Source organism: Sinohyriopsis cumingii, chromosome 16 (genome assembly GCF_028554795.1).
Source record: "Sinohyriopsis cumingii isolate HCF-2022 chromosome 16, ASM2855479v2, whole genome shotgun sequence".
NCBI lineage: Eukaryota > Metazoa > Mollusca > Bivalvia > Unionida > Unionidae > Sinohyriopsis > Sinohyriopsis cumingii.
The window spans coordinates 94,685,875-94,708,617 of NC_142976.1; the positions used below are offsets into that span (position 1 = coordinate 94,685,875).

The 22,743-nt window shown below is 36.7% G+C and overlaps 1 protein-coding gene across 1 annotated transcript in view; it reads left to right on the forward strand.

Annotated features, from left to right (window-relative positions):
- LOC149781016 (corticotropin-releasing hormone receptor 2-like) overlaps positions 1-22,743 on the forward strand; it is a 394,305-nt gene that overhangs the window by 315,246 nt on the left and 56,316 nt on the right. The window contains exons 3-4 of the mRNA XM_089938139.1: positions 16,020-16,139; positions 18,301-18,404. Coding sequence (XP_089794265.1) covers positions 16,020-16,139; positions 18,301-18,404 — 224 coding nt within the window. The remainder of the gene's footprint in view (positions 1-16,019; positions 16,140-18,300; positions 18,405-22,743) is intronic.

Genomic DNA, 22,743 nt, shown 5'->3' on the forward strand with positions numbered 1-22,743 from the left:
TTCTTCTCCAGAAGTCTTTAATACTTCACAAATAACATGACAAAGACATTCTGGAGAGAGGTCAATGAAAGTAAGGGAATTATTTTGTACAACTTTTACGATCCTACGAAATAATTAAGGTCGGTAGGTTCAGGAGGAAAAGCTTAATTTAGGAAGAAAGAAACATACATATTTTTATGAAAGAATAATCATTTACTTTCTTATATAAATTTAAATTACAATTCCAAAAATCATACATTCTACAAATTCCGAAAAATTACATCGTCACAGTAATTCTCCACTAACTTTTTATGAAAGAATGAAAATGGGAATGTTAATGAATCTTCTTCCCATGCTGTTGTGGTCGTAGATCGAAAGAGAGAGAGAGAGAAATAGAAAAAGTTGTCATTCTGATCCCATTTAGGCGGTGTCACTCTATCGATATAGGTGTTACTTCGCTAATGTGTGCGAAGAGGTACGGGATCGAACAGGAAAACAGGAAGTCAAGGTCTAAGTGTACGGCAGCAATTCTTCTGTTAAAACTACATTAGATATCGAAGACAAATTACATACAATTAATTTAAAATATATATTAAAAATGTTTCATTTAATTAGAACTAATCAACTTCACACAGTTCTATAATTTCCGTATTTCAGAATTAAAAGCCAAATAAATTGCCAATAGTGCAAAAATGCTCGAGTAAAATATTACAAATCAATACCAAGGTAATTTTCGATCAATGTATTTGATTAAATCTTAATTCTCAACTAGAATATTATTTTCTGCAATTTCGAAGGTAATTTATTTCTAAATAAATTATTTGTAGCATGAAGTTGGTAGCAAACCATTTCTACAAAAACCAAGCTTAATATTTTAAATTAACACAAACTGTAAATAAATTTAAACAATCCAAGAAACATTATATTTAAAAAATTCACACTGTATAGTACTACAACTACTGCTGCTACTACTACTACTACTATTACTACTACCACTACTACTACCACTGCAACTACTCCCACTACTACTACTACCACTACTACTACTACTGACACTACTACTACTACTGCCACTAGTACTACTACTACTACCACCACTACTACTACTATTGCTACCACTACTAGTACTACTACTACTACTACTACTACTACTACGTCACAAGCTTTCCAGAGGCGGATGAAATAATCTCTAAACGAGCTTCAGAGAAATATCTTGAACTGATTACATTTCTCTTACCTGGAAAATAGGAAGTCATGGTCTAAGGGTACGGCAGTTCTTAAGGAAGCCGTGGGGCCGTAGTTGCACATTTTATTGTGCTTGTCAGAATTGCTATTATTCTATGGTGAAATAACGTGTTGCTGTTAAAAGTAACATTACACAATGTCCACTTTAACAATTCAAAGTAATATCGAGTATCAAGATACATCAGTCGTGTTTTCAATTTTGAGGCGCCATTACATTGCATGCATTTACAGTTCGAAAATTACCATTCACAATTCGAGAATTACTATGAATGTCTTCGCTAGAGGCCACTCTCGTGAACGGACCGCGTTAATTTTAAACAAGGAGTCTGCTGTGAAATTCAACAGATGAAATGTAAATTCTCGCCATATGAAATGGAACTTTCATCACAAACAGTTACATTTAACGTGTGAATTAGGGATTCTCGACATATGATATTGAAATTTCAACCGCCGTTGTGTAATTCAAAATATACACTGTAAAACGTCGACATAGAAAATATATTTAACCACCACTGTATAATTCAACATAAAAAGTCTAAAATCTCGATCTAGGAAATGGAACTTTAAGGACATGCAATTTGATGAAACAAGTGCTACTGGATTTCTCGCCATACGGCATCGAAATTTCAACCGCAACTTTCTCATTGGACCAGCTTTTTTTCCGCTACGGCGCCTCATTGGGCATACCTTACTATCTCCAACTTCACTTTACCATTTGATCACGCACGATCCTCAAGCTACAGTGATACCTGGTTTCGTCAAAAACCTGCTCTATGGACATTCGGACCCTGACTAGCTTTTGTTTACACCAATGTTTGGGAATTCGTAAATCATAGCTTGTAATGGATATAGCTTATTAGATACACCTGTTGTCTTATAACGAAGCTGGCGTAGACCCACAATATACGGTGACTAAAAGCATCTACTTGTTTTACATCATATAGCCGTAGTACTGATGGCTTTGTTAAACACTCCATAGAAGAATCAGATGATACCAAAATTCCAAGCAGCAGAGGGGGCGAACCCACCACAATAAATCCGAGCAAAGAAGTCTATACGGCTTACCGTAACAGGGAAAGGTTTCATTTGGAAAATAAAGCTTTCAAGAAGGAAGGCTCCGTTGGAAGGGCATAGCAAAAACATATATACGGGTTACCTTAACAGAGGTCGCATCCTAGTTGCTCCTATCCAACATTTTTATTAAGACCTATACGATATCGTGATCGGGGGTCATGTAAGTTTATTGTTATAAATCCATGAGGGGTTGACTGAGCCTGACTAAATACATTTCTAAACTTAATTATATCCATATCACCGCTACACCAAGTCTGGTGAATATTTCGCAGAGTACGTGTATCAACTCCGTTAAATACAACTAAAATATTACAGTTATCTCTGATCACTTTTGGTATTTGTGTATACCGCTGAGCAACATAAATCACATATGTGTTTCTGTGTCTTCCACGCGAGAATATCCGAGCTGGATTTGATTGTTAGTCTAGCATTACATCTTCATATACAACTAAATTATTAATAAACCCATCGAGGTCATCTACTGATGGTGCTTCAACGATATCAATGACAAATTCTAAAACGATTTCGTCTAACAACTTTGCATTTTCATTAAAATCCTTAAGTACTTCGCAACATCTCTGATCATCAACTGACGTAGCAACTAAATACAATTTATTCAAGTTCAACCATCTCATTATCAAATTAAGTAACAATTGCGTTTTACCAGACCCAGATGGGCCCATATGATCATTTGGACAGAATTTGGTAGCGCTGCATGATGCTTGACCGGCTCATGCTTTCGTGTCGATGAGAAATCATTGTTGTAGAAATATAATATGGATTTGTATTGTGTAAAATGCTGGGCCCGTACAAGTGGACTAACAACAAAAAAATAACAAATCAGCAGTTACAGGTAAGTGTGAACGATGTGGTACAAAGCAATTTAAATTTATTTCCGCTGCCAAACCAACGGGCAAGAGAAAAAAAGGAGGTGATATTGCCCCGCAGTTAACAAAGTTACCAGGAACTCCATGGGGAAAATACCCAGGAGAAAAACATATCCCAGGATACAACTACTGCGGTCCTGGTACCAGACTTGATATCTTATTCGATAACCAAGATCAGCCAAGGCCTGGTGAGTATCTAGTAAATGCCATTGATAAAGCGTGTCACGCTCATGATGTAGCTTATAAAAATGATTTGTGATTTGGATTTTTAACGTAGCTTTTAACAATTTCTTCAGTCATATCGCTACGATGTCTACAATGTGGCAGTTTATAGTGATGTCTAGCACCGGTGCATCATGCCGCAGACATGTAGCATGATGTCCCACCCAGTCACATTATCCTGACACCGGGCCGACCAGTCCTAACACTAACCTCTTAATGCTGAGCGCCAAGCGAGGCAGCTGTTAGTACCATTTTTGTAAGTCTTTGGTATGACTCGGCCGGGGATCGAACCCACGACCTCCCGCATCCGAGGCGGACGCTCTAACCACTAGGCCACCGGAGCGGTATAGAAAAAGTAAAAACCTACAAGATAGACATATTGCAGACGTAAAATTAATTCATGCGCTAAATTCCATAAAAAATAAATCTTTCAAAGAATCATTAGCTAATTGGCTGGTGAGATCTGCAATGAAATTTAAACTAGCATTGGGAAACTATGTAATTAATCAACCGATTATTATTATAATGGAGTCGATTTATTATAGTCCAAGAAGATATTAGAGGGATAGAGCAGCGATTAGTAAAATCGCCGACGCAGCAAATGTTACACGTGTTGCTGCTGAAAAATGGTTAGCACGGCAGGCAAATTTTATCTACCACCACCTAAAATTATTCAGCATGCACATTTTGATGTCAGCATTCCAAATGAAGTTCATCAGGCGAATATTTTGTTTTGACCACATGATACTATTAAAATTGGAGGACGTTGTGTAGCATACAGTTACGCGTTAACTATCGTTGACGTTGCAAGTAGGTATAAAGAAGTAGCTTCATCGTTTGAGCGAATTTATCAGCGTGGTGGTCTACGATGGCCACAACTATTACAGGTTGATCCTGGCAAAGAATTTCAGGGTGCAGTATCATCGTTGATGAAGCAACATGACGTTGAAATACGACGAGGACACACTGCAATACACCGTGATCAAGCAATTGTTGAACGATTTGATCAAACACTTGCTGAGCCGTTATTTGGATATCAGTATGCGGAGGGAATAATTCAAAACGAAAGATCTCGCGAATGGGTTGCAAGATTACCAAGTGTCATAGCTGCATTAAATAATGAAATTACTCGAACAACTAACATGAAACCTATTAGCGCGATTACAAAAGACATATACCAGTACAATGACATGATTTTTCAAAAGATCCAGTATTAGGTAATGTGACTGTAAAATATTTATATGAACCTGTTAAACTTGTAGGTGGATAAAAAAGAGCGACTGATCCTATCTGGAGTATTACGACACATACAATTTCCAGCGTGTTTAGATCCACGGGTAGACCCACAATCTACATATTAAATTCAACTGCTCCTCAACGTGGATTTGCACGTGAACAATTACAAGTAATTCCTGAAGACACAATTACCACCGCGAACACTTAACTAGCACCCCTACGCTGAGTACACTCAAGACAGGTCAGCATCACATTTTCTCGTGTATAACCGCGACTACTATCTTTTCTATCTACGGTACATTGTCTTGGATTGTTACTCGTGTACTGCCATAACATTATACAATTACAGCTCGCACAATGATTATTCTGTTGTTGTTTCAGCGCCATGACAAATTCAACATCTAGATCGAAGTCGCGTTTGTTTGTCACATTGTTTATAAACAGATAATTTTTTTAAAAACTATATCACTATCAATAACATCAGTGATGGTTTCTATAACGTCTGTGATAATTCTCCGCAGTTGAAATATTATTGTGACTCGAGACACTGCGAGATAAACTAAGTTTGCCCATTCGACACGATCATCGATGATCCAAACAACTGGATCAGAGATGGTTATCCCCAGAGATGAACGAATTGTCAATGCATATCCTAGCGTCCATGTAGTCTTGTCCGCGCTTAGCGCATCCTCAACAACACTAGCATCAACTACGACAACATCATTTAATACGAGATTTTGTTTCTCAGTCTGTCCTGGTATATCAACTAGTCTATAACACTATGGTAGATCTGAAAAATTTTCTTTATGCAACTGAAATAACCGCTGTTGAAGTGTACCACGAACTATCTTTCTACTTGCCACTGTCAAATCAGTTGGTCTCCACACTTGCAGAAAATCGTTCATAGACGTTTCTGAAATTATTTTATGCATTGTTTCACACTGAATTTTACTCGATTGTAGTCTGATTAATTTATTAACCTCCCTTAATTCTGGATCTAGAGATCTATGATCATCAATTAATAATCTACAAACTTCTTTAGCCATTCGTGTAGAGATAACCCAACAAACGGCGGTGGTTGACCATGATCGCCGCACATGATCACAGCTGTATGCTTCAATAACAGCCAATCGAGAAACATTTTTAATGTATCTTTAGATACTATGCATACTTCATCCCAGATGATGATCCTTGGAATGTATTTCTCGCCCATTCAGTCAGGAGTCCATGTGTCACCCTTCCATCGGAAGAAGCTATGATAATTACATGATTGTACTTTTCATTCTTTCATTTCTCTTTCAAGTCTGTGTGTAGGTGTTAAAACTACCATATCATCTGAACTCTGCCGAAATAATTCAATAACTCGCGTTGTTTTACCAGAACCTCCCCACCCCCCGGTCCTTTTAGATAAACATACTTGTGTCGGAAAACTGGATCATGTACTGATGCCGCAGACAATAATTCTGATATCTGATTATTTTTATAATAAATATCTTTGATTTCAACGTCAGCGGATTCAGAATAATTATCTAACATTTCTTGTTTTATTCTCCATTCGCCCCATGATACATCGTAAGTATTACTTGTAAACAGGGTCAGCAATGCTAAATATTTTCTTTCAATATAGAATGAATCCGTAGCAACTCTGACCGCGGTGTCGCGAAATCTGTTTGTCATCGATAATAAATTTATCAAAACATAAGCAAGCATTGAAGATCTTAAATGAGTAAACTGAGGTGACTCGCCATCAATATAACCAACAACTGTACTTAATCGTGTTCTGTTAGACAACAAAGCGTATTCACGACGTACAAATATATTTCTCTTCGTTGCATAGTCAATTATAAAATCATATTCAACATCTTCTATGATCAAACGCGCATAATGTTGTTTATGATTACATGCTCCGTCATGAGTAAAATTACCAATTATTCTTCTACCAAGATCTTTTGCGATTTTATTCTCATCAGGTGGTGGTAACCAAACTTCATTCTGAGGACGGTATAATATAATTGCCTCACTTATATATATATATATATATATATATATATATATATATATATATATATATATATATATATATATATATATATATATATATATATATATATATATATATATATATATATATATATATATATATATATATATATATATATATATATATATATATATATATATATATATATATACCCTGTGTATAATGAACTATGAAAATATCAATGATATTATTTCTGCTCTTAAGAAATTAAAACATGACGGCATAAATATATCTGATAAACTAAATCCTGGAAAAAGTATTTCTGATTTTGAAACATTACAATAACGTAAGTACGAAGGTGGATATACAGTGCCATCAGAATACAAGTTTGTGAAGCGAATTCAATGATCTATGTTCCAATCATTAGCTACAGTAAAATAAACTGAAGTAGGGAAATTCGTCCCTCTCTCTCTCTCTCTCTCTCTCTCTCTCGCAATAGAAAACAATAGATTAGAACTGTCTCGTGAATATGATGCAAAAAGGACAATTAACACTTGCATAAGACATATAGGAAGGATTATGTCAGAAACTGTCAGTGATCATAGTAATGAAAACGACAGTTAGTCATTTCGTGAAAATGAAAGTGAAAGTATGTCAGATTTTAGTCTTTATTTTCTTCAATGATTTTAGTCGATTTGTCAGTAAATAAATATTCCCGCCCCCCTTGACAACGTCAAGGATGAAATCAAGGACAGAGTCAAGGATCATGAAGGGAGATTATTATGCATTTTTTCTTCTGTTTTTGAAGCATGTGTTGTCTTTTGATAAAATCATTAAGATTGGAAATCATTAAGATTGGAAATCCTTGGGATTTCACATATAAATTCAGACTTAAAAGCGCAACACGAAGGTCAAGCAAGTTGCCGGATTGGTCAGTTAGTTTGAAATTTATTCTTATGACACCGTAGATAGACCGGGTTAATTGGTTCTTGCACAATCAGATATCCGAACGTAACCTGAGGCGTAAAAGGATATAAGATATATCCGTGCTGTGCTTGATTTGATATTTCTGGGTTCGTCTGATAGCTGCCATCAATTACTTCACATACAAGATTGACCGCGATCGTTAAGTTATATTTACAATTCCCGGCGATAGATGACCACCTCTGCCGTATGGATTATTGTTGTATCGGAGAATACCTGACGGGGTTGGGTATTATTCTCCACGACTTGAGTATTTTAGGGAAGTTTTCGTTGATAAGATCGCTGATTGATTTTTTACTTCGTCGGTTGCAAGTGATAGTATTACAAATGTAGGTAATTATTCGGTTATTTCATAATGATCAAGAAATATTTTCCTAAGATCAATGGTGATGTAATCCTCTTTTTCAAATTTTAATATTATATAACGAATTCGCCGATTAATAGACCTAATATTGTCCATAATCTGATATAAATGTTGTATTGTCTCGACAACTGGTTGTTTTAATTCATCAGAATAATATTGCTTAATACTAATAAATAAATTATTTAAATTATCAAATACGCGTGTAAGGTCAGGTCTAAGTTTTTCTAAAGTTTCATTAATATATTCTTCGTTTACAATTACATTAATGTCGTTTGGGCCTGGTATAAATAAATTAACTTCTTCACGTTTAAAGGGATCATCAGGATAATAGGCATAATAGACTGTTTTCGGTACCTTCGTTTTCCAAAAATCTTTTTTTTGTACTCTGGTTCCTTTATAAATTTCATTTTATCGGTGATAAAATCAGACTGTTTTGGTTATGGCGGTCCTTGATATTCAGGTGCAACATCAGGCCATCCTAGCACGGATCTGATCGATGACTGATATATATCAACGACTTAATTGGGGGAATTTATCTCTATCGCGGCTGATATCGTTGGTTCATGAACCGTTATGGCTATCTTGGATTCCCGGCCCATAACAAATTTAATTCTACGTTGGAATTCATCATTGATTTGTTCGATTTGATAATTTCTGGTGGATATTCCAACAACCTGTCAGTCGGGAGTACCATCATCTTTATTTTTATTCGTAAATACTAACGAATTATTTGATGGCAATCCACCAGACGATTTTGATCTGATATTTGGCCAACTGTAGTTTACTCGTAAATGCGCTAACGCAATTTTCTTTTTTGCAATCGCGATTGGAAAATTAATACTGGATTCAGGGTTAGCGGAGTTTACTAATATCATTGTGGTTTTCAGCGGCACTGTGTTTGCGACTATCTGCTGAATTAGTTCTGTCATTATTTAAACCGTCATTTTCAAAATCAATTACTTCATCGTATGTCTTAAGCATTGCGTCAAATTCAGAATCTGATATCGTCATATTGTCAGGGCTTGATGATATCAGCGACGATAATTTAGAATACGCGTGTGTTGCCGTGTGTAATTTTACAACGTAGTCGTGAATTTTGTGCCCGTGCACGTGGATATCTTTCTCGCGATAATATTATAAAACCCAACGATGGTTGCCGGTGATGAAACACATATTGTCACTGATACGAGTGTAGATACCGAGTATACAACAACATCGATGAGAACCGCACGTCATTGGTATTTTATTTACTTTCGTTGTATGCTTGTCAACGATGGTTTTTGGGCTGTTTGCCATTCACGTACTTGAATATATCTAAATTTTTGAACGTCGACTGAAATGCTTATTATACTTTACACAGTAACCAATTGAGGCGTTTCAGCAACAAATTACATACACCACCAGTAAGATGCTGATGTTAATTTCTTATCAGCTGATTCCTGTATAAATGTTTCTTCGTCTCCGCTATTTAACACAATAGAAACAACCCGGAAAACTTATCGGTTGAATGACGCCAGGGATATGTAGTGTATATACTAAATTTTGCAGCGCTGAATACAGACAACCTGTACACACCAGTGACTTCCGCGGTATGCTAGATAAAATTATTCTGCTGTGGCCATGTTGAGAATTCTGATCACACTGTGTATACTACGTTGATGATTTGTTTAGGAGGGATTTTAATCAGATTAATTTTGTTAACTATATCAGGAATTCCATTTACGACATCTTCTAGTGTTTTATTTTAATCGTTTGAATATTCGTCTTAATATCAGAGAGTCTTACGTCAACAGTCAACTGGGTGCCAAAGAAATCGTCTGCGATTTCATTAAGTTTTCTAACGTTTCTACGGAGATTTGGAAACGCACTTACGTGAACCTCATACTCGGCACGCAGCGTGGATAATTTACCATCTATGTTATCCACGTATTTTGTTGTTGCAGCATCTTCGTCGGATGTTGGATCTCTTAGCACGACTATTTTATTTCCGTTCATGCTGAGATATCTATCACTGTATTGCCGGTATTCTTTAAACGATTAGCAACGCTTCTTGCAATATCATTTCTAATTTGCAATATAGATACACTTGAGTCTCTGATTCTACCGCCGTCACTAAACACAGGGATATTATCCGTGGTAGCACCGAGAACTCTATGAATTATGTCATTTCACTTGATGTTACTCGTTTTTAAAACGCCCTATTTATCCTGAAAAACAACAATTTCATCTTTGTCAACTCCAGAGCGGTTCATAATATCAGCGAGTTCATCCTTTGTCGCGTAATTTGACAACGAGTTCGTCCTTTGTCACGTAATTTGACAAATCTATTTCGTCAAATTGTTTTTTACTCTTAGTAGTATCGCCGCGCGATCTTCCGTAAATATCAACCATGTTATTGTTTAAAATCTGTTTAATTTACTACTTGTGTATTCGTGCACAACTTTGTGAGGTGGTTTGGTTGACTTTGACACATAGTCAAGTACAGCAATTGCTTCATAACCGCATATCGGTGGATCGGTTAGTGTTTGTGTTGACAGCGTTGAATACCAGACCCGGGTTTTGATCGGTGTCACGTAGCTGATAAATTCCTGCGGTGGAGCTAACCCGTACGAATCAAAATAGATAATTCCACGCGGATCAATCGCGTATGCATCCCAATGAGTTCCTACGCCATCGCTGTTATCAAGATTAATAATACCTGTCTCGGGGTTGTTGGGTCGTCGCGGCAACTGATCTCGCATAAAAACATCTCTAAAGTTTTGTATTTTTAGTTGCTCGGCAGCATCATGTAAATCAAAATTTGATAACGGAGAAAAAATTTCATTGCTTAACGAATTGTTTCCGGAAGTCTTCGACACTTTCCCCGATGAGTTCCCGAAAATCTTAAGCCCTTTCTCGTTGCCTTTTAATGCCATTCAAGCAGCTGTTCCAACAGCACTGACGCAACTGCTTTTGCAACGGCTGGTGCGGCTGCGGATATCAACGCTGATATTTCCGCGAACAGTGCAAATATGCCTCCGTTTTTAGCGGTATCTTTGATGGCTCCGATGGAAAGTTCAAGTCGTATTCCGGTTTTGGATTGCTTGGCTTTATTGAGATGTTTAAGCTGACGTTCCGTCAACGACAACTTATTTTCGCCACCTGTAATTTGACTGTGCTTTAGCGTTATTCTGGCTCCTGTTTTTTTCACTGACGCGGATTGTAGTTTCTTGATCTGACCAGGAATCAGACTAACACTAACGTGATGGTATGATGACATTTATAAAATACTCGTATTTTTAAATAGTTACATGTTTGGAAAATTACATGTTTTCAACTGGTGTATCATTAACTCTCATTCGACCGCCAACACCTTCAAGCAACATTGAATTGTCGCTAAGTATGATCGCGATTGCTCTGTACTCAACACCACCACCTGCATTTACGCTGGCTCTGAAGTGTATATCAACGACAGATCGCCTAAATAAATTTAAATGTTCCAATGAGAAATAATAGATCGAATACAGTGTTGTAAAATCCAATTGTGAGATTTGTAAACCAGTATCTACATTTTGATCACGTCCCATATAAGACAACAATCGATGATACGCGCGCGCAACACTATTGTTTTCAAAATTTACAGTTATGTCCTCGGATGGTACTTGGTGTCCATTTATTCGTAAAGAAAGTTCACTGACTCTAAGGTTGTCAAATATCATGTGACCATGTTCTTGATTACCCAACCGATCATAATTTTGCAGCGCAGCAAATATGTGTCTTGGTGCAGAAACATCCTGCTGAGTCGCTATTGCCATGTAAATTCCTCGGTAACATTGCTCTGGATGCTATCTGTGGGCATTGTATGCCATTTACCACATGTGTTCATGAAATAAAGTAATCGCTGTTCTTCAGCAATCGATGGAGTCATTACTGGCATCCACAGTAAAAGTTTTGTGAGATTCAAACGCTGGGGGGCATTATCTGATATAATTTTATTTAATTGATAGCAGCAACGAGGGTGCGACCTCTTCGTTAAAGTAACCGGTATATACTTTCTTGCCCGGCCCTTCCAACGGAGCCTTCCTTCTTGAAAGCTTTATTTTTCAAAATGGAACCTTTCCCCGTTAAGGTAAGCCGTATAGACTTCTTTGCTCGGATTTTTTGAGGTGGGTTCACCCCCTATGCTGCTTTCCAACAATAATTTTCATTCTTACATGAATTTAAATTACAATTCCAAAACTATACTTTTATTAAAATTATATGAATTCAAATTACAACTCCAAAAATCACACATTCTAAAAATTCCTAAAAATTACATCGTAACACATATACAATTTTTTATTTATTAAAAAAAAAAAAGCAACAAACACGCAAAAAAAAGAAACAGCCGTAACCGTAACCTCGAACCCACGCAGACAGAGGTGAGATGCTACGAAATGTATTTAAAGAGAGGCATAAATTATTTTATTTTAATAAATTAGTGTTTTATTTCATTTTAGTAAATTAGTTTTTTATTTATTTCATTAAATTAGTGCTTTATTTATTTATTCAATCACTGGTTTTTTTATTTTATTAAATTTCTGTTTCACTTTATTTCGCTAAGCTACTGTTTTATTTTATATTTTTAAGTTACTGTTTGATTTTATATCATTAAATTACTGTTTTTCATTTCATTAAATTAGTGTTTATTTTATTTAATTGCTGTTTTATTGTTTTATTCTTTAAAAGTTAAATCATTAGTGCCCAAGACTTGTATACAGTCCTGTTTTTGTACAGTACAGCCGAATTCAATCGATCATGGCATATAGTTGCGAATATAGAACCAGCCTTCAGCGATTTATCCACTTTATTCATCTGCTGCTAGATTATTTGTTGTTGTTGTTGGGTTTAACGCCATTTTTCAGCACAAGATAGGCTATACATGGCGGCCAGTATAAATGGTGGAGGAAGAACCCGTGAAAACCCCAGAAAGACCCACCGATCCACCAGTAGCTACTTGCATGCTTACTCACATACCCATATTGGCCGAACCCGAGACTCGAACCCACGCAGAGGTGTGATGGCAATGATCCGTAATGGTGGGCGCTTTAGACCACTCGGCCACTCGAGGCCCCCTGCTAAATTAGTGTCATAAAATAAGGAATCCTTCAGATGACTGATAAGAAAAGGGCTTTTAAACGAACACTTTATCAAAGCACATACATTTTACATATTTCTGCCACACGACAGTTTTTCTTTAAGAAACGGTTGAAGAAGGTGAATAACATCTTGTCCAAAACGCGAGTCTTAACAGTATTACTTTATTTTGTCAAAAGAAAAATTATTATGGTGGAATAAAATCATATATTAAACGGTAACTTCCTGTGAACAACATTAGGAAAATTGTCCTTAATTCCATTTTGCTTTTTAAAATCATTTGTTCTACATTTGTCTTGGCAAATTGTTCAATAGGATGATTAAGTAAATGTATGTATGTATGTATGTATGTATGTAGGTAGGTAGGTAGGTAGGTAGGTAGGTAGGTAGATATGTTGGTAATAATGTAGGTAGGTATGTAGATAGGTTGGTAAGAATGTAGGTAGGTAGTTATGCAGATAATGTAGGTAGGTAGGTAGGTAGTTATGCAGATAAGTTGGTAAAAATGTAGGTATGTAGGTAGGTAGGCAAGCAATCAGGCAGACATACGGCCGACAATGGGGGGGGGGGACAACCGTGGATATATCCGGGGGTAGGGGCCCTTGCTGATCAACACTTTTAATTTTATAAAAGAAAAATTCTCTTTGAACAAGAACTCGGAGAGGCCCGGATGTTTCTTACCCCATGGCCCGTGACCTTTCTCTACGGCCCTGGGCAGGCAGGTAGGTATATGCCTAGCTGGTTACAAACACATCTAAATATTGGGAACCATATTTACCTGACACTTATATAGTGCCGTATTGTTGCTGTAAAATGCCAAATCATTCATTTTCGAATGTCAATATTCTGCTCTCTCTCTCTCTCTCTCTCTCTGAAAACAAATTTCCCATTGCTTCAGTCTTGACAAGGACTGACTCAGAAGACAGCTAAAATCATATAGAAACATACACATGCACACAATCAAGTACATCGAGAACCAACGGTATGATGGTATGAATAAAGTACAAGAGCAAGCAATGGAAAGAGATACTACTACTACTACTACTACTACTACTCTACTACTTGTAGATGAGAAACTGACACACGGTAGATTAAGCAACATTTTTTTTGATGAACTAGATTTTTTTGTTTAAGCCACACTTTCCTTGTCCAATACTTTCTTTTCAGTTACCTTTGTTTTCACTGTTTCTGAGATTTGAAATCTGTCTTCCAAGACATTTTAGACGACTGCCTTTAATTATTGGCTGAATTATCATATACAGTGCATGTTTGAGTGGGCTTTTTCATGTCACCATCCTACATAGTGCGCGTTTGTATGGACTTTTTCATGTCACCATCCTACATAGTACGCGTTTGTAATGGCTTTTCATGTCACCATCATACATAGTACGCGTTTGTATGGACTTTTTCATGTCACCATCCTACATAGTACGCGTTTGTGTGGGCGTTGTCATGTCTCATTCTACTTAGTACGCGTTTGTGTGGGCTTTGTCATGTTAGCATCCTACTTCGTACACGTTTTTGTGGATGTTTTCATTCCACCATCCTACATAGTACTCGTTTGTGTGGGCGTTGTCATGTCACCGTCCTACTTAGTACGCGTTTGTGTGGACTTTGTCATGTCACCATCCTACTTAGTACGCCTTTGTGTGGCTTTTTCATGTCACCATTCTACATGGTACACGTTTGTGTGGCCTTTGTCATGCCACCATCGTACATAGTACGTGTTTGTGTGTCATGTCACCATCCTACATAATACGTGTTTGTGTGGGCTTTGTCATGTCACCATCCTCAGCTTTTTCGGGAGATGGGGGTCTATAATATAATTACTTTAAAAACTGTGCTGTTCAAAATTGTCAAAGTTTTAAAATTTGACTTGGTAGCATGATCAGTATACTTTTCTTCCGTCAGATTCTGCGCGAAATCTTCTCTTTATAGGAGAGAATGGTGTGCTTGCTTGTTTGTTTCTATCGTATGCGTCAACCAAGGCTCTTGTAGAGAAATCTGATATCCGATTCAGACAGTTATATTAAAGATAAATGTACTAGATTTTTATTGCGTTTTTTAATGGTGTTTTTCTGTTCCGTTCCTTCTTGACATGATACGGAGGAAATGGAGATAAAAGCATTTAGCTGTTTTACATTAGCTCTATAGAATTTCGTCGTCTACTGAAAAGATGTTTTTGAGAGAGCATATAATAGTAGTTCCAGTTTTTTTCCTGAACTACTTTTCTCCGTACACCTTCTTCAGAGATGATTCACGTAGGTCCTTTATAGACACGCCGTCCATGGTTCTTTTCGTTTCTTGTTAAATAGTTTTGCTTCTCTGTGGCACGTAGTAAATAATAGCTGTTTACGCTTGTGACTAACGCATTTCCTTATACACATTATGTACTGTACCCTAGGAAAGACCTTGTTTAGGTCGAAATATTGGAAGGCTTTGTGTGGGTTTTTTCTTGTACTCCATGTCATTTTAAAATCATAAAAGCATTTTTTTTTTATTATCGTTGGATAATACTTTTGTTGTCAGTTTGCCTTTCCAGTTTTCTTCTTTCTGACGTCTTGGGAAATTGTATTTTACTATCCACGTCCTCGGGTTCGTTTATCATCGAATGTACTTAGAAATATTAGAACAACTTTAACTGTTCAATTATGATATTATGATTTGAACTTGAATGAGATAATGCGCAATTTTTACAATCCTGTAATGAGAGAGAGAGAGAGAGAGAGAGAGAGAGAGAGAGGGTAGATCCCATTGAAGACACTAGCTTTTTGCCCAATGCAAACACTTTTATTTACCGCTTAGCCAAACGTTTTCAGACTGGATTTGTGTGACAGCACGGACATTACTTGGGCTACAAAAATATGTGGCATTATAACTTAATGTGCCAACAGTAACAAACTTAAAAATATTATTCTTTTCTGTCTTTCAGACTCTGGTGTGCTGTACTGCAACGTCAGTTGGGACCAATATTCTTGCTGGCCTGCGACGCCAGGAGGAACGTACGCAGTCATCCCTTGTCCTGGTTACTTAGTAGGAATAGACGAAGCTAGTAAGTAAGCGTATATTGCTATCCACAAAATCGTATACCATCTGAGTCTCGTTTGAGGTCGGTGCTTCCTATTTGCAATGACATCATAATAATTTATTATGTCATCTGAAGGTCTCTTCAAGGTATAAATGCCACAAAAATAATTGTGCTCTAATCAACTAACAAACACACATTCATGAGACCCTAATTTGATACTTGCATGGTTTTGATCGTTTAACGTGTGTATGATTCATCAGTACACTTTTCTAAGCCGTTAATAGGTACATGACGCAAACACCTGATACACAGTATCATTTATATATCAAATTGTAAAACACGTATATGTGAGAATATTCTGAGAGTTCATCATGGTAAAATTTTAAAGGAGGGTCCATTATACAAACCTATTAAATAATTCATTAAAGTTTCATGAATACTATACATTATGACGTCAGCTGTTAGTGACTGGCTAATTATTCGGTTTGAGAAATATCTCCAGAACACCGACTTCACATAATGAAGAAATGATGAGTAAAATGAGTAAAATCTAACAAAGCTACGAATGGAAACGTAAATACTAATGATAAGAACCTTAGATTTTGTACAATGGTATGAATAGTCGTTATGTCATTCTCTCAAATTCTTAATTGCCTTTAGTTACATTTTACTGATAAAGATAGTTGTGTATTGGTTTATTCCCATTTTATCTTCCGATATGATTGCATTAGGCAGTGCATTTTGCAGTCCGATATAACTGTATTAAGTAGAGTATTTTACTGTCAGATATAACTAAATTATGCAGCGTATTTTACCATCCGATATGACTGCATTAAGTAGCGTATTTTACCGTCCGATATGATTGCATTAAGTAGAGCATTTTAATATCCGATATAGGCGCATTAAGTATAGTGTTATGCCGTTCGATATGACTGCATTAAGTAGGTATTTTACTGTCCGATATAACTGAATTATGCAGCCTATTTTACCGTCATTAAGTAGGTATTTTACTGTCCGATATAACTGAATTATGCAGCCTATTTTACCGTTCGATATGACTGCATTAAGTAGGTATTTTACTGTCCGATATAACTGCATTAAGTATAACATTTTATCGTTCGATATGACGGCATTAAGTAGAGCATTTTACTGTCCGATATGACTTCATTAAGTAGAGTATTTTACCGTCCTATATGACTAAATTAATGTATTTTACCATTCTACATGACTCAAGTAAGTTGTGTATCTTACCGTCCGATATGTCTGCATCAAGTAGTGTATTTTACAGTCCGATATAACTCAAGTAATTTATTTTACCGTCCGATATGGCTCAAGTAAGTCGTGTATTTTTCCGTCAGATATGTCTCAAGTTACAGTGTATTTTACCGTTCGAAATGACTCGAGTGAGTATTTTACCGTCTGATATGACTCAAGCAAGTAGTATATTTCCAGAGGCTAAGTTCTGTCAATTCAATCACAGCTATTGTGATAGCGTCGCTAAGGACACTTGAATGATGACACAGCATACTATTGAATTTCTACCGAATGTATATGACATTAATGTACTTAATTCAATATTATCGTGTTTATGTTGATTTCACTGGGAAATGAAAAAATCATGGATAGGTCGTAGAAAGTATTTGTATGTTATATTTTCTTTTCTTTTTAAAACCGAGAGCAATATAATGTGAAAGACATACGTGACGGATATCAATGCCCGAGTTCTAAATATGCGTATCATAAACGTTTCCTGCGCTCCATCATCAGTCTCATAAAATACAGTCCACTACAGTCCGTTTTCTTCCTGCGTGCCAAAGTCTGAATTAAGTGCATAGGTTCATATCTAAGTGAAGATGCCTTTACATAGTACTTGACCTTTAATAGTACTTGACTTTTACATAGTACTTGACTTTTACATAGTACTTGACCTTTACATAGTACTTGACTTTTACATAGTACTTGACCTTTACATAGTACTTGACCTTTACATAGTACTTGACTATTACATAGTACTTGACTTTTACATAGTACTTGACTTTTACATAGTACTTGACCTGACTCATGATCTGATGCACATTTTGTAATTAATTAGTTATTAGTCTGTTATTGGTAACGTTATTTGTGTTGCTAATGCTTAATTGTTTCAATGTGTTTTTTTTATCAGCCTTGACTCATTCAATTACAGGTAATGCCACGAAATACTGCAACGCTAATGGCACGTGGGCCCCCAAAGCAACCTATGATAGCTGTGTTCGTGGTCCCGTAGAATTGGAATCCTGGGGTATTGGGGTAAGGTCGCTTATGTTGTGGATAAATGAGTTTGCTTGTTTGGATGTTTAGCGGCACATCAACACATAAAAAGCTGCATACTGCTGAGGCAATGAGAGAAAGGCACTTTGCAAAGAGACACGCCACAGTACCAGAACATAGCATATGTGGTCAGGAACTGAATCACGATCTTTAGCTTGTGAGTTAGGCACGCTAAACACTGATCCAACCTTACCCACCCAGCCACACACGAAATATACAGTGACAAAGTTATATCAGTAAAATAAAAAGGTGTGTAAGTTAGTGAGATTAAAATATAATTATCGCCATTTACGGACAAATAAAATTCCTGAATAAAATTTATAACTTCGTTGTGGATTTCAAACCAGCGGGGACATAATACCATGCCACATGGGAAATATGGGATAATGAATCGGCTTTATGTGACAGTTTTCCTCTCTTGCCATTATTTCTAATTTTTTTATTTATTTTAACAAACTGCATTCATACGGTACGCGCATCCCGGATGTTAGAGTATAACATTCACTAGTCCGAGTTTCCCCTGACCCTTGCCACCCCATATTTGATACTGAACATTTATGATGGGTTGTAGGGTCAGAGTCTATCCCCCATTCGAAAAGTTTGAACTCGAAGACACCATTTGGTGCCGGCATGGGGTAGCCGCTTACGATACGGCCCAGCAAACTTGAACGACCTTTCATCTAAATCTACCTGCATGAAATCGATAGGAATATGATTTATTGTCTCAGAAATTGCGATCGTTGCTGAAATTTGACCGGGATCTCGCCATTTGTATTCCTAGTCAGGTGACTAAACAACTCTCGCAACCTACATGTCAATGATATCAGAAGTCATACAGTCACGTGATATCAACAATACACCATTTCTTGTGTTGCTGTAGGAAAACAAATCGAACATATCAATGAAAGTCATGCAATTTGTATAGACCCACACCCCAAACTATTCAAAATATTTATGCCGAAAACATCGACCGAAAATCTGTCAATGTTACAGCAATTTGAAGAAAACCAGATTCACTACACAGAGAGCACGTGTCAATGTGGTAGTCACGTGACATCAACAAACACATCGCTGACACATGCTCGGTACTTCTTGAAAATGGGTTTCTCCACTCTGTTGCGATACCGACATGTTGCAGAATAAATATGTTGAGAATTAAGTGTGCATTGCATTTATTTACAAACATTAAGTAACTTCTACATAATACGTCCACAATCTATGTACAAGAACTTTGGAAATTTGTTTATAGTCGATATCACGTGACTATATGACCTCTGATGTCATTCACATGTAGGTTGAGATTTGTATAGTCATGTAACTCGGAATTAAAATGTCCAGATCCAGGTAAAATTTCAGCAACGATGTAATTTCGTCTCGTCTGTCAGCGGATTAAAGACATAACGAATGATATGATCGCAATTTCTGAGAAAATAAATCATATTCCTATTGATTTCATGCAGGTATATCTCGATCAAAGGTCGTTCATGTTTGCAGGGCCGCCTAGTAAGCGGCTACCCCATGTGGACACCAAATGGTGTCGGCAAATTCCAACTTTTTGATATGGAATGGACTCTGACTCTACACCCCAACATAAATGTCCAAATATAAAAAATGTGGTGACAATGATCAGAGGAAACTCGGGCTAAGCATACACCACTCGTCATGGCAACATGATCTTTGCCAGATCATGTAAGAAGACCTTTGCTGATGTTGACGTGCAGAGCGGTTGGAAAATCGCATATAGTAAGACATGTACAATTTTACAGCAAATCCATTCATATAATAAATTGTATCCTCCTGTTTAATACCGTTTTAATTTAATGTCACTGTTGGACAAAACATATATTCTCCATTATATTGTTTTTTCGACATATATTCGTTGTATAAATCAGTCGGTTTTGATTGGAACGAAATGAATGTTTACACACTGTAATCTTCAACAAGTACAGGCACAGTTTGTCATTACACTGTAAGCACGTTTTCCTTGGAGGATTCACCAGCTAAACAGGCTCAGCTTTGGCAATCAAAATTACCATCCGATACAATAGTCCTAGAGGAATGGCTTCATAAATAATCCCATTCGGTCAATTAAATCTACAATCAGACACAATATCTGGAAATTAGACTCTAGGTAGCATAAAAGATCGACGCTTGTTCATCGGCTTCATTTTTATTCCCTCTCTCTAATAACAGTTAATGCTATTTTGAAGGTTCTCAGCTTACCGTAAAGGTAGACCTTGTTTCATTTCACGTTATAGGCAAATATCTAGCTTGTACAAGAGAAAGTCATAGGCGTTCACTGCTCTGTTGGAATTAGTAAAAAGAGGAATTCTCTATAGGAATGTACAAAGCAGACAGCGCGCAATTCCACCGGACTATAAATACCAAGTTATGAAATGAAGACGAGATGAAGAAATAAAGACTTAAAGAACAAAAGTCTAAAAATCTACAAATTCAAAATTTTTACGAATAGAGACTAAGCATGAAATTGGAACTGTTTTGGAAAGGAAAAAAAAAACTTCCGTGAGTAGAACGAGCAGCACGCTTAGCACGGGAAAAATGGCGTCCAACAAAGAACTTAGTAAACTTGAGAAATGTTTCACTACAAAGCGGATAGAGACAGATAATGGAGATTTTCTGGAGGGCGCGTATAAAGAAGGCACACAGGAGATCGATCTATCAGAGATTCCCAAAGAAAAAACGACCAGACTTGACCTGTATCATGGCAGCACTACAACTTAAGAATAAAGAATTTGCGGATCTGGCAGACTCGCTAAAGAGAAAAGGTTTCAAAGGGTGGATCCTGCGACCTAAGGGAAACAGGCCCATATTACCGTTTGGGAACATGACAATAGGAGGGGAGAAAGTGTTGGTAAAAGAACCGGAACCAATACTAAGCAAAATTAAAAAGAAGACAACAGAATTACACCGTTCTCATATACCCATGAAGACCCCCCCCCCCCCCGAGAGATAACGATCAAAAGATTTTAAGAAAAACTTAAAAGGTGATGAACGCAAAAAATGGACTTAATCCCTCTCAATCACTAAAATGGTATAACAATTCTAGAGATATTAAAGAAGTATTTAATGAAGATCAAACCAGCATTCTTCCTACATGGATTCTTAACCAAGTCATGGTATAAAGGCTGCATATACCACAGGAAATTTAACAGATGTGGGAATACAGGTCACACACCACACAACGGACCAACCAACAAAGAAGAGAAGAAGAAAGAAGGTTCTAGAAAGACAAACTATCCAAGTGAAAAAACAACTACAGGAAAACAGCAGCAAGAACAACAGAATATTCAACCAGAGAAGGAAACAAGCTGGATAAAATCTAACAGCAAGGAATTTAATGAAGCACCAATCTCAACATCAAGACAAACAAATATTCAAGAAAAAACAGGAATGCAAAACTGAAAAGGTACAAGAATTGATTACAGAGGACATAACAGCAACAGCAAAAGTACCAGACATTGATCAAGATGTAAATAAAGCACAACCACCACCACCAACAATAACAATGACATCACCGCAAACGAGAGAGGATTCTAACACAACATCAGGAACAATAATAACAAAGACAGTATCGCAAATGATAGAAGAACCAATGCCAGCACCAAGAAAAAAAACAAAACAACAAAGTTGGTATCGAGACCGCAAGAAGAAAATAATCAAGCAACAAAGACAAAAACACAAATGTAAAAGGAAAAAAACAAAAAACAGACCATATCACTAAATGAAAAGAAAAGAAAACAAGATGATGGAACGATTGAGGAAAAGAGTAAAAAGAAAACTTAAAAGACAAGAGGACAAAGAGATAATTTTACAACATATACTTGACAATGACGATCATCTTGAACAAAGAAAAACAATATATATATGTGTGTGTGTGTGTGTGTGTGTGTGAAAACATACCAATAATCCATAAGGAGAAAGAAAAATCATATCGCGATAAAATAACTTCAAAATATAGCAACGCATACAGCAACGTCAAAAGTATAAACATAATCTTCGGCAACAATACAAATAGGGCAGAGGGAGACTCCTGTACTGGTCTGGAAAGATCAAATAAGGGAGAGACCCTCCCCGCCCCTCCCCCCCCCCAAAAAAAAAAAGAAAGTCATCGTCGTCTCATGAGTGGAATTCGCCAGGTACTGGCATACATGGCTGGGTGACCGGGGAATATTTTGTGATTTTCAGACTGGTTCTCTGTTACAGAAGTCTTTGAACTGGAAAAACGTTTCTAAAACTTGGAAGTGAAATGTCGATGGCAAGCAAGATGTACGCTCTCTGAAGGAACAATGTGTTATCA